The sequence below is a fragment of the Haliotis cracherodii genome, unplaced genomic scaffold, assembly GCF_022045235.1.
Source record: "Haliotis cracherodii isolate W230 unplaced genomic scaffold, xgHalCrac1.p SCAF_9, whole genome shotgun sequence".
Lineage (NCBI taxonomy): Eukaryota > Metazoa > Mollusca > Gastropoda > Lepetellida > Haliotidae > Haliotis > Haliotis cracherodii.
The window spans coordinates 55,112,260-55,135,580 of record NW_027266343.1 but is presented as its reverse complement, the minus strand read 5'-3'; the positions used below and the strand labels follow the sequence as shown (position 1 = coordinate 55,135,580).

Genomic DNA, 23,321 nt, shown 5'->3' with positions numbered 1-23,321 from the left:
ACGTGTGACTTCATGTTTACACTGACAGCCAAATAACAACCAGCTATATCGCGGAATAAAATAGTTCTCCAAAAAGAGAGTTGTATTGCAACTTATACATGCCACTTAGAGAAATATTTTAGCGTGCTATACTGAAGTTAATTATCACAATGCCCCCGCTGACTCCAAATATCCCCGCTATAGCACTGCACCGCAACATACACTCATCACCTTTCGCATCCTAGCGTGCCACTACGTCGTCCTTACCTTGCAGCCTCGTCTAGTAGTCTGTTGAGAAGAAGCACAAAGTCATTTGGCGCTCGTCTTCCTGTCTTCTTCCTCTTCCTCTCCGGTCCTTCCTCAATCGTCTCATCACACATGGCGTCATCAAACAAGATATGCACTGCGGGAGGTCATTTTCATTTAATCGGTGATATGTTATCGTTAGTCAGTGGAGAAAAGTGAGTATGTGTGTTGTCTTAAATGGCGGGAAAACCTCCAGGGAGTGTGAGTGAGTAAGGTTTAGCACCGCTTTTAACATTATTCCAGTTATATCACGGCATGTCAACTTAATGTGGAAGGAAAGCCCGAAGTGATGCAGGTCTCAGACGTTTACCACTTCGGTGAAACCCACGAGCACGGGTATGGTGCTGACAAACCTAGAAATATAATCGGGGCGAACCGGGATTCGAACCCACAATCATAGGTTTCTGGCGTGGACAGCGAGTCGCGCCGCCTTAGACGACTGGGCCACCTGTGCCCCCCACTAGACTAGGTACGGAGGACTATTACGGTGGGCCATAAGTACGGTGGCCCATATGGGACATGGAGTCTGTTTTTCCATATTTTGATATTTCACTTACTTTTATCGTAACCTTTTGCAAATTAACACGATTTGTCTTACAAATATGTGATAAATCATGTGTAAAGAAGAATGTAATTAAATCGCTGAAAAGTGAAAAGAAAATGTCAAAAACTAAAATGAAAATGTCAAAAACAAAAGCGAAAATGTCAAAAATGAAAATGAAACTACAGAAAACTATTTGGAATATTATCACCGCGGTGGAAATAGTTTTCTGTGGTTTCATTTTTGTTTTTTGACATTTTCACTTTTGTTTTTGACATTTTCGTTTTTGTTTTTGACATTTTCATTTTAGTTTTTGACATTTTCGTTTTTGTTTTTGACATTTCCTTTTTAGTTTTTGAATTTTTCGCTTCACATTTCAGCGATTCAATAGCAACTTGAAAGTACATTTTCCATGTTTTCGGTTGTTTTTATACATGATTTATCACATATTGGTATGACAAATTGTGTTAATTTGCAAAAGGTTACGATATAAGTAAGTGAAATATCAAAATATTGAAAAACAGACTCCATGTCCCTTATGGGCCACCGTAGACTATGAATGAAGAAGCAATCAGAGCATCCTACCGACCTTCAAATTCGTAGTAATCCACATCCGCTTTCAGGTTGTCTTTTGCAAGCTTCTTAGCGCTCTGGTCATAGTCTAATCTAAACACAGAAGAGACCATCATGTCGGCAAGTATCTTCATAACAAGCTTAGTATCAGACATACGTCGGACGTCTTCCACAGACAACCCAGTGATTGATATTGTGAGCAACGATCAACACCGCCGGGGTACGTTGACACCCTTCAACAAAACCTGACCACCCGATCCATTTGATCGCCTCTTACGACCAGCAAAGGCTACTGGGGCCCAATTTTAACCTGGAATCCCCATGGGTGCTATTTGTTAAGGTCGAATTTAACAAGGAGGTTATTTCTTTCTCATATTGAGTCATCTTAGAATCTTAGTGAGTGAGTGAGGTTTTACGCCGCTTTTAGCAATATTCTAGCAATATCACGGCGGGGTACACCACAAATGGGCTTCACACATAGTACCCATGTAGGGAATCAAACCCGGGTCTTCGGCATGACGAGCGAACGCTTTAACCACTGGGCTACCCGACCGCCCCTTGGCGTATCAAGGTGAGGGAGTGGTGAGGCGAGGATGAGGAGGAATGGTAACGAGTGGTAGGTTCCCTTACAGGATAAGCTTCTACATTGTAGAATGATTGTCACCAGAGATGATACATAAGGTGACATTGGTTACTGTAAATGAGGTTGGGCTCATTCTCCGACATCGAAAGTCGAATGCCCCACTGTCAATATGGCTTTCGCTTATTATTTTCAGATATTGACGGACAATCTCTGTACCTGTTTGACGTTAAGTCCCTGCATTATTTACATATGTATTGCCGTATCTGCGACCAGGCTCCGTAAAGCGACCATGTGTTCCGTTTATCGAAGGTCCGATACAGCGGAACATTTACGACAGGGTCTCTTTCAAAGCGGTCTCAGCGCTACAACTGATGTTACAACATCGAAGTATGTTGTAGTGCAGGACGAACAGCAGTTGTAAAGCTTGGTTCGCGGGGTGGGTCAACCAGACCTTACACTATTAGCGTATTATCGCCCCCTACCTGAACAGCGACGTTAGAATCTGCATCATTTCCTGCTCGTTCTCGTGCCACATCGTCGCACAGATGTAGATCATTGGGTGATTCTGTGAGTTGGGCTGGTCGACCACGTCTTTCTGCTGCCGGCGACTGTGGAGCAGGGCGAGGTCGGGGACAGGGCTACAGTAGTGCGGCAGGATAAACAGCCTGGAACAGAACAGTAGGGTGTACTGGTGGATAAACAGCCTGAAACAGAACAGTCAGCTAGGTGCACTGATGGATAAACAACCTGGAACAGAACAGTTAGGTGTACTGGTGGATAAACAAGCTGAACAGAACAGTCAGGTGTGCTGGTGGATAAACAGCCTGAAACAGAACAGCCAGCTAGGTGAACTGATGGATAAACAACCTGGAACAGAACAGTTAGGTGTACTGGTGGATAAACAAGCTGAACAGAACAGTAGGGTGTACTGGTGGATAAACATGCTGAACAGAACAGTAGGGTGTACTGGTGGATAAACAGCCTGAAACAGAACAGTCAGCTAGGTGCACTGATGGATAAACAACCTGGAACAGAACAGTTAGGTGTACTGGTGGATAAACAAGCTGAACAGAACAGTCAGGTGTGCTGGTGGATAAACAGCCTGAAACAGAACAGCCAGCTAGGTGAACTGATGGATAAACAACCTGGAACAGAACAGTTAGGTGTACTGGTGGATAAACAAGCTGAACAGAACAGTAGGGTGTACTGGTGGATAAACAACATGAACAGAACAGTTAGGTGTACTGGTGGATAAACAAGCTGAACAGAACAGTCGGGTGTACTGGTGGATAAACAGCCTGAAACAGAACAGCCAGCTAGGTGCACTGATGGATAAACAACCTGGAACAGAACAGTTAGGTGTACTGGTGGATAAACAACCTGGAATAGAACAGTTAGGTGTACTGGTGTATAAACAGTCTGAAAAAGAAGAGTCAGCTAGGTGTACTGATAGATAAACAGCCTGAAACAGAACAGTCAGGTGTACTAGTGGATAAACAGCCTGAAACAAAACAGTTAGGTGTACTGGTGGATAAACAACCTGAACAGAACAGTCAGGGTGTACTGGTGGATAAACAACCTGGAACAGAACAGTCGGGTGTACTGGTAGATAAACAACCTGGAACAGAACAGTCAGGTGTACTGGTAGATAAACAACCTGAACAGAACAGTCAGGTGCACTGGTGGATAAACAACCTGAACAGAACAGCCAGATGTACTGCTAGATAAACAACCTGGAACAGAACAGTCAGGTGTGCCGGTAATCAAGCAAGTACACCACACGGTGATATAGGAATTTATTTCCATTACTAATTGAATGGCAACGTCAAGGGATAACCTGTCTCGATTATCCAAAGAAAAAGATCCCGGTACGTGTAAAGGTTAAAAAGTGGTGAAACTTATGAATGAATGGATCCCTGAAAATCAGTAATGACTCTAGGTTTTCAAGAAAAGGGTAAGCATGTCCTGCCCTAATGGTAGCCCTCGCCACTCACACAATTTGCATAAGCAAGTATAACAGTAAAGAGTTAATGAAAGAATAGGCATTTTAGTGAATGAAAAATCTGAACAGTTGTGGTTGTCACAAGCATTTGTCCTACCTACTACATAAGCTGTACGCCACCCTATATCATGTCCAATCAAATACATAAACGAGTCTGGACCAGACAATCATTGGATTGATATTTTGAAAATTGAGCCAAGACGTCTGGTAGGATGACATGCAATCAACCGGTCGCGACCATCCGATCCATTAAGTAGCCTCTTACAAAGAGCATAGATTGCTGGTGAACTATTCTAGCCCGGAATCCCTATGGGATATGGGATGCTTTGGGTTATGCACTAAGTCTAAAAATGCAGAAACTTAAACATGATAATTCTTTAGTGGGACTTACTGTGGTGTGAAGGCAAGCCTCTTGATCGGGGTCACTATCCACACATGGACACACATCATAACCTGGGACACCCAGCCCAGGATGAACGCCCCCAGCAAGAGGCCATACTTTGTGTCCATTTCAGGGACGCGGATATTGAACCCATTACCTCCTCTCAGGGAGAAGATATTAGCGACATCTGGCAGGAACTGGAGAAGAAGGAAAAGGACTGGGGACGCGAGTGTGAGAGGCAGCGAGAAGGCAACTCTCTGGAGGCACAGCTTACACGCGGTGATTGCGAAGTAGAAACAAAGCCACGTGGTGCCGATGTGGATGAAGAATGACTCAAGAGCCGGCATCATATGCATTGGGGGTATCTGTGTCCTTTCTGGACGGGCATCTGCTGGTTTCGGTTTTGGTGATGTCACAATACTGGTGGGGGATAAGGAGCTGGAGCTGTTGTATGTTGTTGCTGTAGCTGCTGATGTGTTAGTTGATACCGGCATGGAAGCAGTTGTCACGTTGAAGGTATCTGTTGATTGTGTCATTGATTTTGACATTGTCGTCGTCGTCGTCCTTGTTGTTGTCGTCATGGTGGAATGGTCAACAGGATCGGGTCGTATTGCTACATACTTGGGTGACATGTACATTGCTGGTATAGGATTGTTCAATTCAGGCACCAGGTATGTCTTCAGCAATACCACAGCAATAAGAATGCGGAGTATGGAGGACACCAGGCATGCTTTGTTACTCCCTCTCGTCCGTGTCTCGAGATCTAGTTTTATGCCCCCAATCTGGTCAGGCAGGTAATTGCTCACCCACCTCAGTGACAACAATACAAGGCCCGCAACGCCCCATATACGTAGTTCCAGAACATCGGAGTCCTTCACCCTCAACCCTGCAACCTTGACCTCGGAGAAGATAATATACAAAGAACACAGAACTGCGGCTCCGCACTGCAGAGCAAGAGCTCCCAGGCGCATTCCAAACCGAAACCACTTCCTGTTCTTCCCTGAAACCACAGTCCCAGTAAGGGCTGGTAATATCCCTGTTGCCATGGTGATGGTTAACGATTTCGACGTGGTGAGGAAGGGAAACACTTTAAACGCTAATCCATACAACGCAGCACCATGAAGAACCTCCGTCACACAAATCTGTAACATATAGATGGAAGATGAACATAAGGAATGAGAACGGCTTACAATGTATGTATGTATGTATGTATGTATGTATGTATGTATGTGTGTGTGTGTGTGTGTGTGTGTGTGCGTGTGCGTGCGTGCGTGCGTGCGTGTGTATCTATGTTTGCTTACATAAAATTCCAACACGTATGCCAGTTGCTTGAAGGTGACTTTATGTTGTCATTTGATACTTACAAATATGAATACGGATCTGACTGGTTTCTCTTTCTTTCCGAATATAATCCTCCAGGAAGTCTGTAGGACCTTCAGGACGTCCGGCAAGCTGATGCAGATGGCAAGCAACCAGGCGTAGTGGTTCAACATCAGATTCTCCTGGACGGAAACAACGAAGAGATGCTGAGAGCGCCTGTTTATGGTGTTGAAACGGTCCATACTTGACAATCGGATACCCATTCCCCACGTCTAGAACTAGTGATTAGTGTCTAGTGGGAGGTTGCTGTGTGCGGTAATGCGTACATATATTCCAGCAATAACGGGTGGAGGACACCTGAAATGTTCTCATGTGGGGAGCCCGCGCCCGAGCCTCCGACGTGACGAGTGAATGCTTAAATCAACCGGCGACCCCATCCCCCTCTCCTTTTCATCAAAAATGACCTGTCAAGAGTCCGGGGTAGAATAGGTCTTCCGCAACCCATACTTGCCGTAAAGGGCGACTATGCTTGTCGTAAAAGGCGACTAACGGGATCGGGTGGTCAGGCTCGCTGACTTGCTTGATACATGTCATCAATCCCAATTGCGTAGATCGATGCTCATGATGTCAATCACTGGATTGTCTGATCCAGACTCGATTATTTTACAGACCGCCGTCATATAGCTGGATTATTGCTGAGTGCGGCGTTAATTACAAACAAACAAACATTTCATCAATATGATAGATACCAAGTGGCACAGGAACAGGCAACAACAACAAAAGTGAAACAAACGCAAAAGCAGTATTCGAGCAATATGTTTTAGCCTATTGCAATGGCGTTAGATTTGTTCCTTATAGATATCAATGTCCGCATCTCTATAATGGACTCAAGAAAGAACTTACGAACAACAAATCGATATAAATTTATAATGATGATTGTAGTACCTTGACCCCGGGAAGTCGAAGTCTGCCTATTTGCTCAGAGATGTGGAAGAGGTGGAGTTTGCTGAGGACTGCACACCCCATGACCCCTATCACCAGGAATATCACCACAAGCACCTTGCTGACCTTCATGATCTTAGTGCCAAGGCCTTGGAAACAGGAATCTCCAGTAGTGAGGGGGCGGTCCCTGAAAATGTCCCATCTGTCTCCTAGCAACGCCTCGGTTCTGAAAATATATTTGGCTGTATGCAAAATAAACTACATTCTTCTTTTGCCGATGATAATGTCTTGACTCATTTGCCAACATCAGCTAGTTATGAACCCATATTTATCGTGATGCATAAGTTAGTAGGTAGCAGGCGCTGAAGACCATTCTCGCGGCTTTTGCTTAGTGAGTAAAGTCCATTGATTCATATCGACATGTACAAATGATATTCCATTGACATATTTCTGACAGATGATAACAGTTCCATAAAAACGTAGATTTCAGTTGAAACACATCATCGAATCGGAGGTTCTGATGATGTGTTTCCCTTCCCTAGAGCTACAAGTCAGACATGACCGCCTCCGTGGTCTAGTGGTAGAGCGTCCGCCCGGAGAGCGGAAGGTCCGGGGTTCGATCCTCAAGTCAGACACAGCAGCCTTGTAAAATGACTATACACGATGAGGATAAAATGAATATATACTCAAGTGCCACTCACTCCTCCTGTTTTGCCGTGTAATCATCCGAGGACCGGCCTAGACTCCCCGCTCCGCTGTCGATTTCATCATGGGATATATCTGTCCTCTCCGTCCGGACGCTGCAGAGGGAAGAATGGACAGACAACATGTTACAGTGTGCCCTGTCTGTTCTATATCGGCCTTCATTTCCTTAATCGTCACTAGTGCAGGTGTCACCCATGACCTTGGTGCAAGTGTTACCCATGACCTTGACACTGGTGTTACCCATGACCTTGGTGCAGGTGTCACCCATGACCTTGACACTGGTGTTACCCATGACCTTGACACTGGTGTTACCCATGACCTTGGTGCAGGTGCTACCCGTGACCTTGGTGCAGGTGTCACCCATGACCTTGGTGCAGGTGTCACCCATGACCTTGATGCAGGTGTCACCCATGGCCTTGGTGCAGGTGTCACCCATGACCTTGGTGCATGTGTTACCCATGACCTTGGTGCAGGTGACACCCATGACCTTGATGCAGGTGTTACCCATGACCTTGGTGCAGGCGACACCCATGACCTTGGTGCAGGTGACACCCATGACCTTGATGCAGGTGTTACCCATGACCTTGGTGCAGGCGACACCCATGACCTTGGTGCAGGTGTCACCCATGACCTTGATGCAGGTGTTACCCATGACCTTGGTGCAGGCGACACCCATGACCTTGGTGCAGGTGTCACCCATGACCTTGATGCAGGTGTTACCCATGACCTTGGTGCATGTGTTACCCATGACCTTGGTGCATGTGTTACCCATGACCTTGGTGCAGGTGACACCCATGACCTTGATGCAGGTGTTACCCATGACCTTGATGCAGGTGTTACCCATGGCCTTGATCATAACCATGCGATGACACTGAGAATCTTTTGCAGACATCTCTGTGTCTGTGCGAGTTGCGCGGTCAGTTATGGTAAGTACTGCAACCGCTCTATACTGATGACGGCAAGCCTGGCATACTTGGAGTCTTTTCTACTCTGAAATCGAAGGTGGTACAATACTTCACCGAGGCAGCTGATGACGTGTCACTGCATGCGGGTACTGACCTGGCAGTGGCTGAGCTTCCCCGGGATGTCCGCCCAGCATCGGCCGCTGGTGGAGGGTTAATCTCGACAAGAGGAATGTCCCTAGTTCAAACATAAATCATATTATCAGCCATGCGTGGACACAGGTGTCCCAGTGGTGGGCGCCGTAATTCGTTATGCATAATTGCACCCATTTCGGATTCGACCCGATAATGATCAGATTCCGATGACGATTTTTCAGGACCATGATATTAGTTCTGGCAAAGTGACAGAGCCCTACATGTCACTGCCCTCCCACATTCAGCTGACACGCCGTAAATGAAATGATGGCGTCAAACCTAAGGACACGACTTTCCAAGGTCGGAATCGTACAATGGATGTCTTACGATAAGGGAAACGTATTTTGTTGTTTTTATTTACGTATGTTTTCATCATTATACACACAAAAAAACGTGTGTTGCAACGTATGAAAAAAACAATTTCCAGACCATTTCGTCACTTGTTTTTTTCATGTTTGCTCTGTCGTGTATTGCCACGATCTGGCAGTTACCATTTTAGGAATTTTGAAGATAAACTCATAGAGATTGTTTAGTGACGCGGAAGTTTCTAATGCATTTTTTGTACAACGTTTACATATTACCGGACAGACGACGTTGAGGTCGTTAACGTTTACCTCATTACTGAAATCCAGGATTAGGATGTTGCGGACAGACCAAGGATCATAATAGGGTAGAACTCGTAACCCCGATGATCGGCACCCTACCCCACCCGACAAGTAACTAGCAACCGTTATGGATTAACAGTCAGGATCACGTGGGCAGGGCGGTGATGACACTCTAATTAATAAATCAGCATAACAAAAGTTACCGTCGTTTCGGCGTGGTCTGTTCATAGTCTGGTTCCATGTCGACGGCAGTGTTTACCATGTTTGGCACCCGAGAGAAGGAGTTGAGAGGGGTGTTGCTAGATGAAGGAGGTTGGAAACTCCCACGTCGTGGTGCGTTGTCATAGTGACGACGACTGGACGATGGACTAGATACAAATAATAGACTTGGTCACACAAAATTAAAAACAAAATAATGATCACAATTAAGAAAAAAACCGTCCCAAACATCAAAACAGTACATTATGATCACAAACAAGAAACTTTGTCGACAACAAAAAATAGATTTGATCATAGTGATAATAACAGATTTAATCACTAACATGAAAGAAGACGTTCTCTTTAATGAGCATGTCAAAGGCTCAGAATCTGTGCTTGTGGATTCGTCACAGCGGACTGTGATTGGGTTGTGCGTCATCGTTTTCCCGATTTCGTGGATCTTTGTTCACGATATCAACCACACGTATGCTTAGTCTGTGTGTTATTGCTTAATGTCACCCATGACCTTGATGCAGGTGTCACCCATGGCCTTGGTGCAGGTGTCACCCATGACCTTGGTGCATGTGTTACCCATGACCTTGGTGCAGGTGACACCCATGACCTTGATGCAGGTGTTACCCATGACCTTGGTGCAGGCGACACCCATGACCTTGGTGCAGGTGACACCCATGACCTTGATGCAGGTGTTACCCATGACCTTGGTGCAGGCGACACCCATGACCTTGGTGCAGGTGTCACCCATGACCTTGATGCAGGTGTTACCCATGACCTTGGTGCAGGCGACACCCATGACCTTGGTGCAGGTGTCACCCATGACCTTGATGCAGGTGTTACCCATGACCTTGGTGCATGTGTTACCCATGACCTTGGTGCATGTGTTACCCATGACCTTGGTGCAGGTGACACCCATGACCTTGATGCAGGTGTTACCCATGACCTTGATGCAGGTGTTACCCATGGCCTTGATCATAACCATGCGATGACACTGAGAATCTTTTGCAGACATCTCTGTGTCTGTGCGAGTTGCGCGGTCAGTTATGGTAAGTACTGCAACCGCTCTATACTGATGACGGCAAGCCTGGCATACTTGGAGTCTTTTCTACTCTGAAATCGAAGGTGGTACAATACTTCACCGAGGCAGCTGATGACGTGTCACTGCATGCGGGTACTGACCTGGCAGTGGCTGAGCTTCCCCGGGATGTCCGCCCAGCATCGGCCGCTGGTGGAGGGTTAATCTCGACAAGAGGAATGTCCCTAGTTCAAACATAAATCATATTATCAGCCATGCGTGGACACAGGTGTCCCAGTGGTGGGCGCCGTAATTCGTTATGCATAATTGCACCCATTTCGGATTCGACCCGATAATGATCAGATTCCGATGACGATTTTTCAGGACCATGATATTAGTTCTGGCAAAGTGACAGAGCCCTACATGTCACTGCCCTCCCACATTCAGCTGACACGCCGTAAATGAAATGATGGCGTCAAACCTAAGGACACGACTTTCCAAGGTCGGAATCGTACAATGGATGTCTTACGATAAGGGAAACGTATTTTGTTGTTTTTATTTACGTATGTTTTCATCATTATACACACAAAAAAACGTGTGTTGCAACGTATGAAAAAAACAATTTCCAGACCATTTCGTCACTTGTTTTTTTCATGTTTGCTCTGTCGTGTATTGCCACGATCTGGCAGTTACCATTTTAGGAATTTTGAAGATAAACTCATAGAGATTGTTTAGTGACGCGGAAGTTTCTAATGCATTTTTTGTACAACGTTTACATATTACCGGACAGACGACGTTGAGGTCGTTAACGTTTACCTCATTACTGAAATCCAGGATTAGGATGTTGCGGACAGACCAAGGATCATAATAGGGTAGAACTCGTAACCCCGATGATCGGCACCCTACCCCACCCGACAAGTAACTAGCAACCGTTATGGATTAACAGTCAGGATCACGTGGGCAGGGCGGTGATGACACTCTAATTAATAAATCAGCATAACAAAAGTTACCGTCGTTTCGGCGTGGTCTGTTCATAGTCTGGTTCCATGTCGACGGCAGTGTTTACCATGTTTGGCACCCGAGAGAAGGAGTTGAGAGGGGTGTTGCTAGATGAAGGAGGTTGGAAACTCCCACGTCGTGGTGCGTTGTCATAGTGACGACGACTGGACGATGGACTAGATACAAATAATAGACTTGGTCACACAAAATTAAAAACAAAATAATGATCACAATTAAGAAAAAAACCGTCCCAAACATCAAAACAGTACATTATGATCACAAACAAGAAACTTTGTCGACAACAAAAAATAGATTTGATCATAGTGATAATAACAGATTTAATCACTAACATGAAAGAAGACGTTCTCTTTAATGAGCATGTCAAAGGCTCAGAATCTGTGCTTGTGGATTCGTCACAGCGGACTGTGATTGGGTTGTGCGTCATCGTTTTCCCGATTTCGTGGATCTTTGTTCACGATATCAACCACACGTATGCTTAGTCTGTGTGTTATTGCTAGCCTGGGGGCGCGGGTGGCCCAATCGTCTTAGGCGCCGCGATTCGCTGTGTAGAGTTGCGTCCCTTGGGCACGCCAGAAACCTATGATTGAGGGTTCGAATCGGTCCGCCCCGATTATGTTTCTAGGTTTGTCAGCACCATGCCCGTGCTCGTGGGTTTCACCGAAGTGGTAAACGTCTGAGACCTGCATCACTTCGGGCTTCCCTCCCACATTAAGCTGACATGCCATGATATAACTGGAATAATGTTAAAAGCGGCGATAAACACAACTTACTCACTCACTCATAAAAGCCAATATTTCCGACTTACTCAAAGTTTCATCTTAATGAACACTATCCGTTTCCGTAATCAAGTCAAATACATCCGAACACAGAACAAACAAGAGGTTAAAGCCAATGTTTCATAAAAAAACTATGAAAAAACTATGAAATAAGGAGTGCTCGTGGTATTGATCAATAGAGAGAGAATGCGATATAATCACAACTGCAAGAAAAATAGGTATTGCTTTTGACATGCATACGTTGATTAAATTCTTTTTTTTTTTTATCGGGATTCATTCTTTCTTATGAGGTTGTTTAATGTCATTGAACAGCCCCGCGAAGATCCTGGTTAGCTTAGGTCTTCAGCATCCTATGCTTGCTGTATGATGCCTCTATGCTTGTCGCAAGAGGCAACTAACGGGATCGGGTGGTCAGACATGCCGACTCAGTTGATGCATGTCATTGTATCCCAATTGCGTGGATCGATGCTCATGACATCACTCGCTAGATTATCTGGCCCAGATTTGATTATTTACATACCGCCGTCATATAGCCAGAATATTGCTGAGTGCGGCGCTAAACAACAACCAACCAAACGCCATTGAACATGTCCGGAGGAACGCAGCTAGCCACACGTTCCTCTTGAGATTATGTAGCACATGTTAACATATGTCGGCTCGCTGAAAAAATACACATCCAGGGAATAATAAGCGAAGGTGCAGTCAACGATAGTATAGAGATTAACCTTTGAAAAATAAAATCGCTATACTTCAATCTCAATTACATCTAGAAACATAGCCCGACGTGAATATATCTATATCGTCTGTCTTTTAGCGCTGCTTTGTGCCGCGATGCATCATCAGAAGTAGATGTGTCTCACGTGATACCCCCTTTATGTTTTGGTTGTCTACCTGACTCCGGGGAGATATCAGGACCCACATAAGTCACCATACGAGTAAAAAGACACACCATCATTTCTTAGCAACCGTTATAGTTACGTACTTCAAAATAAATTGGCGTATAGTTATTCCACATTGATCAGGTGGGCGGGTGTCTACGAGAATCGTGTGGTGCCGCACGCGAGTTTAAAACACATGATCCGCTTTTTGCCAGATAATGGACGTTGCACAGACTCCCTCTTAGTCATACAATCAAATAACCCACTCATTTCCTTAACCTCTTCACTCACACCCCCACACACTGATACATTCACTAACTATGAAGATAACACCCTGGACCCACTCGCTATCATAGCTATGTTAGGGAAGTGACTTCACCACCTCCATATAGCCAATCAGTAACTTCTGAAGGGTTTTTCTCGCATAAAATAAATTTTATGCGGCTATTGTTAGTGTCGTGTTCGAATCGAATTGAAAACCAAGCTGTGGTAGCGAGTGTATCCAGGGTATTTCACAATATATTACAATCCCACTTTAGCAGATCTTTTACCCCGCCCCGATACACCTTTGCTTGAAGATCTAAGGACACCTTCACAAAAGGTGACGTCCAGTTAGCTTTCTAACCTGCATCGAGGCCTCGAATATTCTCGTCTAGAATGAGCTGAGTGTTCAGACCAATTTGGCTGATTTTAATTTTTGTGCCTCGAAACCGAAGTTAATCTGCCTGTTCCGAATGTAAATGATAAAGTTGTGAACATACCCTAGTGTTTCTGAGCGCCATGGCATTTACACCCAAAATGGAGTATCGTCAAAGGAAATATGTGTTTTTTGTGAAACAAGGAAATTTGGCCAAGACGTTTAACTTAAGCTTCAGGTATATCGATGATCTGATACCATTCAATAACCATCAAATTTAAAGCCAATTCCCTTCCGCTGATTTCCCACCTGAACTAGAAATACAGGCGACCAGTGAGACCGCCTCATCTGTTTCATATTTAGATTTATGCATAAAGATTCAAGGTGACAAAACACTCTTCACGAGACTGAATGACATGGGGGATGATATCAACTTTCCAATAGGTGTTTACAACTCACAACTTTGGAGATACAATCGAGCATGCTCTTTCCACAAAGATTTCAAAGTGCGTCATACGACTCTGGCTCAGAAGTTGTTTCATCAAGGTTACAACATTCAAGGTCTCAGTAAAGCTTTGAAAAGTGGAGGACATTTCCAAATTTGACGCATCAGTTACAAAAATGATTTTTGACTTGTACCATATGTTCCCGTGTTATTCAGGTGAACAATTGACTTGCGCATGCATGTGTTTGTGACGGGTGCCACCGGTGGTGCAGGATACTCTCTCCTTTTCGCGAACGCCTATAATCATCACTATTTATAGTGATTCATAAACACATGCTAATAATGTATTCGTTATCGTACAATCGACTCTGCTTTTACAGATTTCGATTATTTATGGAAAGGGTTATGTCACTTTCCTTTTCTCTTCTCTAGCAAAGAAACAAAGCCGATCGTTTTGAAAAGATGATATCTGATTTTCTGAAGAACCCAAGCATCTTTCATTTAGATTGGTTTAATCTAACGTGACCTTCCATAGAGGCATCCGCAGATCTCCACCCAGAGGAGTCCTATCGGGGAACCAATTTTACTGAGAGTGTTATCGAACGAAATACCAATACATTGGAGTGAGTGAGTATGGTTTTACGCCGCTTTTAGCAATATTCAAGCAATATCACGGCGGGGGACACCAGAAATGGGTCTTCGGCGTGACGAGCGAACGCTTTAACCACTAGGCTACCCGACCGCCCCAATACGTTGGATAATCGAGGAAGCAGTGATACACAACCAGTGGAAAATAACCGAGGGAGTGCCACATCAATTAGCTGTTGATATAGGCATGTGTGTAGTAGTGTAGTGAACATGGCACGGTACCCACCTGTGCATGGGGGAGTTGTGGTGTGACCGGAAGGCAGGGACCTGTATTCCATCACCGTGGAACATGGGGTTGCTGTAGCCCCTGTGGAGGCACAAATGCTGTTCTAATAATATGCAAAATGAATATAGGCATACACAATAATGCAAGCACATGTTCTTTACAAAATAATGTAAGTACATCTTCTGTACAAAATAATGCAAGTAGTGTACATCTTCTTTACAAAATAATGCAAGCTGTGTACATCTTCTTTACGAAATAATGCAAGAAGTGTACATCTTCTTTACGAAATAATGCAAGTGATGTACATCTTCTTTACAAAATAATGCAAGCTATGTACATCTTCTTTACGAAATAATGCAAGAAGTTAACATCTTCTTTACGAAATAATGCAAGTAGTGTACATCTTCTTTACAAAATGATGCAAGTCGTGAACGTCTTCTTTACGAAATAATGCAAGCTGTGTACATCTTCTTTACAAAATAATGCAAGTAGTGTATTTCTTCTTTACAAAATAATGCAAGTGATGTACATCTTCTTTACAAAATAATGCAAGTAGTATACATCTTCTTTACAACATAATGCAAGTAGTGTACATCTTCTTTACAAAATAATGCAAGTAGTGTACATCTTCTTTACAAAATAATGCAAGTGATGTACATCTTCTTTACCACATAATGCAAGTAGTGTATTTCTTCTTTACAAAATAATGCAAGTAGTGTACATCTTCTTTACGAAATAATGCAAGTTGTGTACATCTTCTGTACAAATTAATCCAAGCTGTGTACATCTTCTTTACAAAATAATGCAAGTAGTGTATATCTTCTTTACAAAATAATGCAAGTAATGTACATCTTCTTTACAAAATAATGCAAGCTGTGTACATCTTCTTTACAAAATAATGCAAGTGATGTACATCTTCTTTACAAAATAATGCAAGTGATGTACATCTTCTTTACAAAATAATGCAAGTAATGTACATCTTCTTTACAAAATAATGCAAGTAGTGTATTTCTTCTTTACAAAATAATGCAAGTAGTGTATTTCTTCTTTACAAAATAATGCAAGTGATGTACATCTTCTTTACAAAATAATGCAATTAGTATACATCTTCTTTACAACATAATGTAAGTCTGAGTGAAGGTATGGTATGTGAGTTGGCTATCACTATAAAATCGGTATTGGTCTGGACTAGTACAAGCAGCCACACACACACATGCATGCACGCCATTAACTGCAATAACCTTGAACGCGACGTTAAAACCCATTTCACCTCACCTTTACCATATACATAAGTTTACATCGTCTATACAACATAACGCAGGTAGAGTACATCTTCCCATGATCAGCGCTCCTCAACATTGTCACACACAACCAATGGCGTGTATTTATTTAGTGTAAAGTCGAGACGTACCCTTGTGACACCTGCAGGGAGGATTCTCTTCCATTGTGGAACTGTCCCCTGTTGATACCGGGGATGCTGGTCCAGCTGTTGTTGGCGGAGATACCGCGTCTAGGTAACAGACAGACAGACATATATTTTATTTTTGCTTCACCGCTGTACATCATGAAACAATATGCATAAAATAGGAGCTTATACATACAAATGATAATACAGCGCCACTCATATAATGTTATGAGATACAATACAAAACTAGATGATATATACAGATAAAAATGTTTTACCCACATAACAAAAGCTTTCTGCGTTGTAATATTCAAAAGCAGGTAAATTGAACCTCAAGGACACACAATTACTCATTGTTTGACAGGTTTAAAAGCCGTTATACTCGTAAATAATGTAGTAGATCTGATATCATCACATTATAGACATTAGAATAAAAGATGTTTTTCATCTTCAATATGATCATTACAGTTAAGGCAGACCCTGTCTTCAACCTTTAAATTAATATTATTATTAATATCTGCCTGTTTCTATTCTTAAAGGTGCAGTACCACATATAAATTTTGCATAGGCAGAACGGTAACTCCGGGGCATGCAGCTCTTGACATAGTATTCACAGCAAACACAATCTTTAAAAATCCGTGCTTGCGTGTGTGTCTGTGAGTGTGTTTGGGTTTGGGATGGGTGTTTGGGTTTCGAGTGCGTGTGTGTTTAATTTTTTGTGCGCGGAGTAGTGTTTAGGGTTTTGGGTGCGCGCGAGTGTGTTTTGTTTTGGGTGAGCGGATGTGCGTTTGGGTTCTAGGTGCGTGCGTGTGTATGTTTTTGCGTTTTTAGTTCGTGTGTGTACGATTGGTATTGGGGCGACTTGGTGGGTGGGTCACATTTTGATTTCTGATTTTGGTATGTCTACGTATTTAAAACAGTATATGGATAAAATCTTCATTTACATACATCCCACACGGCCTTTCCCTTGGATCAACCTTAGGCCAACCTTGGGCCAACCTTGTGCCAACCTTGGGTCAACCTTACCTCCTGCTTCTGCTTGACCGGTCCGTCATCTGGATGTCCTCCATCTGATGAAGCGCGGATAGGTCCGGCTGTGAAGACGGAATACTTCTCAGTGTATCAATGATAGCAGGGCTGCAATGGTGAGTGAGTGAGTGAGTAGTGTTTACCCGCATTTAGCAATAGTCCAGTGGTATCCAAGTGCCCCGTAAACTGCCCGGATCAAGGACCAGCAAACCAGTGATTTACTGCATGTGGAGCAGCGTCCATGACGCCGTAGGGACCACGATGGCACACGAAGTCCCACCTGACCACCCAATCCACAATCCTCAGCTCCAACGACAAGCATGTGATACCAGGGACCCGCCTCGGTGTTCCCATGGAGTAAATGCCATGCTTCTCTTAACAGAGGAAGACCCGTAAATATCGGATTCGACAACCCATTGTCGTATAAGGCGATTAACGAGATCGGATAGTCAGGCTCGCTGATTTGTTTGATGAAAGTTATCGTATCCCAGTTGCGTGGATCGATTGCGTGGATCATGATGTCAATCAGTTTGTCTGGTCCAGGCTCGATTATTTACACACCGCCGTCATATAGCTGGAATATTTCTGGGTGCGGCGTTAAACAACAAACAAAAACAACAAACTTGGGAAGGAGATGTACTCAAGATATAAAAAAAACAGATGGAAGCAAATAATTCATTGTGAAAAGAATTGCGTTTGTAAACTAAAACGTAGTCATATAATCGTTATGTATGCTGAAAACATGTCACCTAAATGCTTCAGTTTGATTAGTTTGTTTCCAAAATATGCCTCGGAATCCCCACGGAGTTGTCAAGAATTGGTCACAAATCAATTCCTGTCTCGGCCATTGTATGGATTTAGAACACCTAATATTACCAAGAGGTAATCTGTGTGTTAAGTGTTCCCGATATGCGGTGTATGTATAGAGAGTGTATGTAGCGTATTAACTACAGGGGTCCGCTAGGCTGCAACCAGGGTACAGAAGCTCACATTAACAGAATGAATTAACACTTTACGATGTTTTGCTGCTCTGACCGTGATGCGTTCCTCGACTGTGAAACAACATCGGCTTGTATACTTGTGCAACACTCAAAATGTCCATAAGTCACACATGTTCCCTATTTCTTGTAATTGTAGATGTTGAGTAGACTTGCACAAGTCTCTAAGGCACTAATTACTTGTTTAAATAATAATTTCTGGATTATGTAAATAATAAGTAGAAGTCTCTATATCTAGACTCATCTATGAGGAGGATAGAATTGTTATACATCCACGGACTAATCTTTCAGGAAAGCCTTGCAAGGCTAGATGACGAGTTAAAACGCACCGAAATATATCAAACATATACAGTGTAAATATTTAAAGTATAATTTCTTATTCTAAGAACTATGTATAAGTTAAACAAAATAGACACTAACTATGAACGTGTAATTCATTATTATTCAACAAAACTAACTTCTCATGGCTACTTTTAGGAACGTATCTGAAGTTTTCATTTCACCGTAACAGCCTGTAGGTTGGGTGGGTTCCGTGTCTTGTCAATTATGTTAACAAAGTAAAATTTATGTTCAAGTAACGTAAAAAAACGTTTCAAAGAAAAGCACTTGTGAATAAAGGAGATATAAGTGTAATTATTACCTTTTGCGATTTTTTCATCCTGAAGTAAAGTGCTGTGTCTACATCAAACTGCACGGTCACCTCTAAGGGAAGTTAGTAAATCTTTATTGTGCGAAGGCCTAACGCCCACATACACAACATACATGTGAGGTGACGTACAGGCAAAGCCATCACCTTATGAAGTGTATTGTATGATTTAACTGCTGACCTGATGTACTATACAGTAAACTACGTTTATAACGAACATGCCTATAACGAACTAACGGATATAAAGGTACTGTTATTTGGTCCAGGGCATTCGCTGTATTTATGCTGTAAATATGCTTATAACGAACTACGGTTATACCGAACTAAAATCTGTGGTCCCTTTGAGTTCGTTATTACCGCAGTTTACTGTATATATGTATTAGAAGGAAAACCAGTTTTACAGTTCCACTCCCAGTATTTGTAAATAAATAAAGTCATTTTCAATACCAAGTTTATTCTCCCCCGCCCTTAATCGGGGAAGTATACGGAAAACGTTAATTTTGTAGCATGTATGTCGACATGTTGGTTTATTTAAAATTTCAAGCCACGCATTTACGGAAACAAAACATACAAATCATGTGCGTGGAATGTTGATGCTATTCTTTTCCAGCAATAAGAGAAACTTCAAAATCTCTATGTAGTTAATTGATGCATCTGACCGTTTCTGGTCATTAGCTGACATTATTGAGCCATTCATGTGTAATCCGATGTCCATTTTTCCTCAAGGACTAATTTTCTGATTTTCACGGTGTATACAAAAGAAGAACTGTGCTCCGAAGATCGTAAATAACAGCATAATATTTTTTTTGTTCTGAATATGCTTATTCATGAACAACGACGACATCTCAATTTAAATGTAATATGGCTGAATTCCACATTCTACATACCACACTTTTGATTGTTTGGATGCTCATGTTCACTGGAAATATTTGGAATAGTTATATTCCGTATTTTGAATTAAGTAAACCAGTCCCCCGTGCTTTTTTTAATCAGTGCACCGCACAAAGCCACATGTGAAACGTTTGGTAGCAAAGTCAAAGCAAAATCGGAGTAGTGTGTCGGCGAATTTGCATCAAGGCTGTAGTATTTTTCAACCGTTTAATGGAATTCAATGTACAGCCAAAGCTCTGGTCACTCATATATTTTGTGTCCGATGGCTCAAATCTATTTGCGTCTGTACCGAGTTCCACTGACCTCGATAATCTGTTGGATGAAGGCACAGCTCTCTACAGTCACATAGTTAACACCAAAGGCTATAAGGGGTATTTAGGTCAGAATCAGCTCCCAGCAGCCACTGTCTCAAGCGATATTGTCTACATAACAGATCAGTTTTATGGATCCGTCACAGGTGCTCCAAATATTGAGGCAGGGAAAACAAATTTCATAGAATCATTTCAACAAGCAATATTGATATCCCCGTCACTTTTGGTAACTTTTAATGATGTCTCCATTGCAATTTTTACGGTTTTTGATTCGTAAGCATTATTTGACTCTCATCATCGGAATGGTTTGGGTCAGATATATCTGATATACATATATGGACAAGCGGTTTTACTTCTGTTTAGTAGTATGGATGAGTTGTTATGTTACAGTATATCAGGCGACTATGCTTGTCGTAAGAGGCGACAAACGGGATCGGATGGTCAGGCTTTGGTTGATGCATGGCATCGATCCCAATTGCGTGGATCGATGCTCATAATATTAGGCACTGGATTGTCTGGTTCAGACTCGATTATTTACAGAAGGCCGTCATATAGCTGGGATATTGCTGAGTGCGGCGTTAAACGACAAACCAATCAATCATCTTCATATGAACTCAAACCAGTCATTGTTACAAGTAAACCACATTCCACAACAGTTACTGACACTGGATAAAAAACAGTACATAGAAAAAAAACCAAGTAACTCAACTCATCATGATTACAATAACTATTCTTTGAAAGAAAGAAATACAAAAAAGAAACTGACCAAAAAACGTAAAACAAGAGACGAGGAATCTCCGTTATTGATTAGCCCCGGTATTGAAATGTTCTCCAACTACGGGATAATATTTTGAGTATGTGCATCTGTGGTTGTGACAAAAAGACCTTATCTAGTATGACGTTTTTGCCATATGGAGCCCTTAGTATTTTCATTTACATTATTATAACCAAATGCCAAGTGTAAAAAGAATGTGATCTATTATTTGAGTATGTGCATCTGCCAATGTTGTTGTCAGTTTTGATACTATTTCCACATGTTTACATTTGTGCCAGAAATTGCTTCCATTTCCTTCGATCTACTTTTTAAATAAAGACCCAGGTTAGAATAGGTCTTCATCAACCTATGCTTGCCGTTAGAGGCGACGAACAGGATTGGGTAGTCAGGCTCGCCGATTTGGTCGATGCATAACATCATATTCCAATTGCGTAGTTCGATGCTCTTGGTGTCAATCACTGGATGATCTGGTCCAGACTGGATTATTTACAGACCGCCGTCATATGGCTGGAATACTGCTTAGTGCGGCGTTAAACAAGAAACTATTTTTAAATAGACCTACCCTATGCAAATGTATCAACTGTATTGCCCAATACTCAAAATATATATTTAAAAAATTCACAACAGCGTTGTGTTATTTGTGGTTAATATAATTATGCTCCATAATGACTTTCAGTAACATCATAATTATGCGTTTGTGACTTTTGTTTTCTTGTTTATTGACACATTTGTAAAGTTAAAATTAGTGTGGCCATACCTACATTTATCATTACTTTATTCGACCTAACGTTAAACGAAGACTAACTGAAGAGCAAAGGAAAATATCGACTTGATAATTGGCTAAAAATTACAAACGTTATCAAAACGTTATATTACTTGGCGGAAAACAGTAGCCGAAACACTGCAAACATAAAGACCAAAACACAGCTATGATACCCGTGTGAATTAAATCACCATCGAATAACCATGTCTTGTTTGTTTCTTTTATAGCCACCAACAAAAGCGGGTGTATACTTTCTTTAGTCCGGTAGTTAGTTCATTGTACACCTTTTCGTGAACATGAAATATATTTTAATCTCCTTCACATTCTTAAAGTTTCAGAATGTCATTGATGATACAGGTGCATTTACCTTGCACTGATTTCCTTTCTACCAACTTTGTGACAAAATGACACTTTCTAATAGTGCTAACAGGAATTCCGATTTGAAATTTTAAATCAATTTTCATCAGCGCTATCATGACCCGTAAAATAAGTTTGTGAGATACATAACTTTTGTTTATTTATATTTGAAACTAGGACTTTATGATATCTAAAACAGCTCGACAGCGAAATTCAGCTCAACTGTAAAATGAAGCCTAGCATTTACCAAAGAAGCGTTTTACCATATTGGCTTTTCATCAGAATAAAAAGCAACTTACCCTCCAATACTTATACGGTACTCTGTCGAATCTATTCGGCACACAAATTCTAAACATCATAGCATCAAATGGTTATTCACCAGTCTCATAGTGATAAAGATAAATAACAAGAAGTCATGGAAAACAAGAAACCACCAAGTTACTACCTAGGTCCTAACACCCACCTTGTTCCTCGCCGGCCTAGCGGGTTGCGCGCGCTCATCTGGGGGGTCAGGAAGCCTCCAGACATCGTGTCGTCACTTCCTGAAACCATATTATCCATGAGGTCAGACGTCGAGATAACTAACAACTGGCGAGATAGGAACTTGTTACGTAATGTCAACAAATATTTTTTTCCTTGTTTAACGTCTGGGCAAACTGTTACATTGCGAGTGTATGTTAGCCCTTTTATTTCAACTTAAAAACCTGATTCCATTCTTTCATAGGAATTTCAAAGTTTAAAGAACATAAAAACATGGTGTCATCACTGATTTTCAGTGATCAATTCATATGATTCTCACCGTCTTTTTGCCTTTTACGCCCAATGGAATCTGTGTGGGGGATAATCGAGACTGGTTATTTTCTGGCGTTGCGTGATGTATTTATTGTTTGAAACAAAGTTTCAGGGTTACTTCTTGCCTCTTCATCAGGTGAATGCCGAGTATAAAGACGTTGCTATCCATAGAAAGTTGTATGTCTCATAAATCATTTTACAGGTAAGTGAATCCATTAGCTGGTTATCAAACGCAGTTTGAAATGCGACTGCTGAATTTGTTTTTTTCAGAATAAATGTCCACGTAGCCATCTCACGTGTATTTTCTTCTCGTTTCGTAAAAATAGCAAAGCCAAAATAAAGATGTGTTCTAGCCCTAATCATCAAGTATACTTCCGTTGCTAAAGTACGAAATAATGCCTGTATATCCACCTCTTCCTGGTTTAGGATGCACCCACCTTAAGATGAGGACAGATTATGCA

At 42.2% G+C, this 23,321-nt stretch overlaps 1 protein-coding gene across 1 annotated transcript in view; it reads right to left on the bottom strand.

Moving 5' to 3' along the window:
- Positions 1-22,596, bottom strand: part of LOC139452700 (chitin synthase chs-2-like) — a 30,033-nt gene extending 7,437 nt beyond the window's left edge. The window contains exons 1-13 of the mRNA XM_071234253.1: positions 22,532-22,596; positions 17,325-17,435; positions 16,305-16,403; positions 14,894-14,974; positions 11,274-11,438; positions 10,428-10,508; positions 7,330-7,428; positions 6,632-6,854; positions 5,731-5,868; positions 4,376-5,508; positions 2,465-2,647; positions 1,416-1,492; positions 247-382 (exon numbers count right to left, since the gene is read on the bottom strand). Of these exons, the coding sequence (XP_071090354.1) occupies positions 247-382; positions 1,416-1,492; positions 2,465-2,647; positions 4,376-5,508; positions 5,731-5,868; positions 6,632-6,854; positions 7,330-7,428; positions 10,428-10,508; positions 11,274-11,438; positions 14,894-14,974; positions 16,305-16,403; positions 17,325-17,435; positions 22,532-22,596 (2,591 nt within the window). The remainder of the gene's footprint in view (positions 1-246; positions 383-1,415; positions 1,493-2,464; positions 2,648-4,375; positions 5,509-5,730; positions 5,869-6,631; positions 6,855-7,329; positions 7,429-10,427; positions 10,509-11,273; positions 11,439-14,893; positions 14,975-16,304; positions 16,404-17,324; positions 17,436-22,531) is intronic.
- Positions 22,597-23,321: the final 725 nt, after the last annotated feature.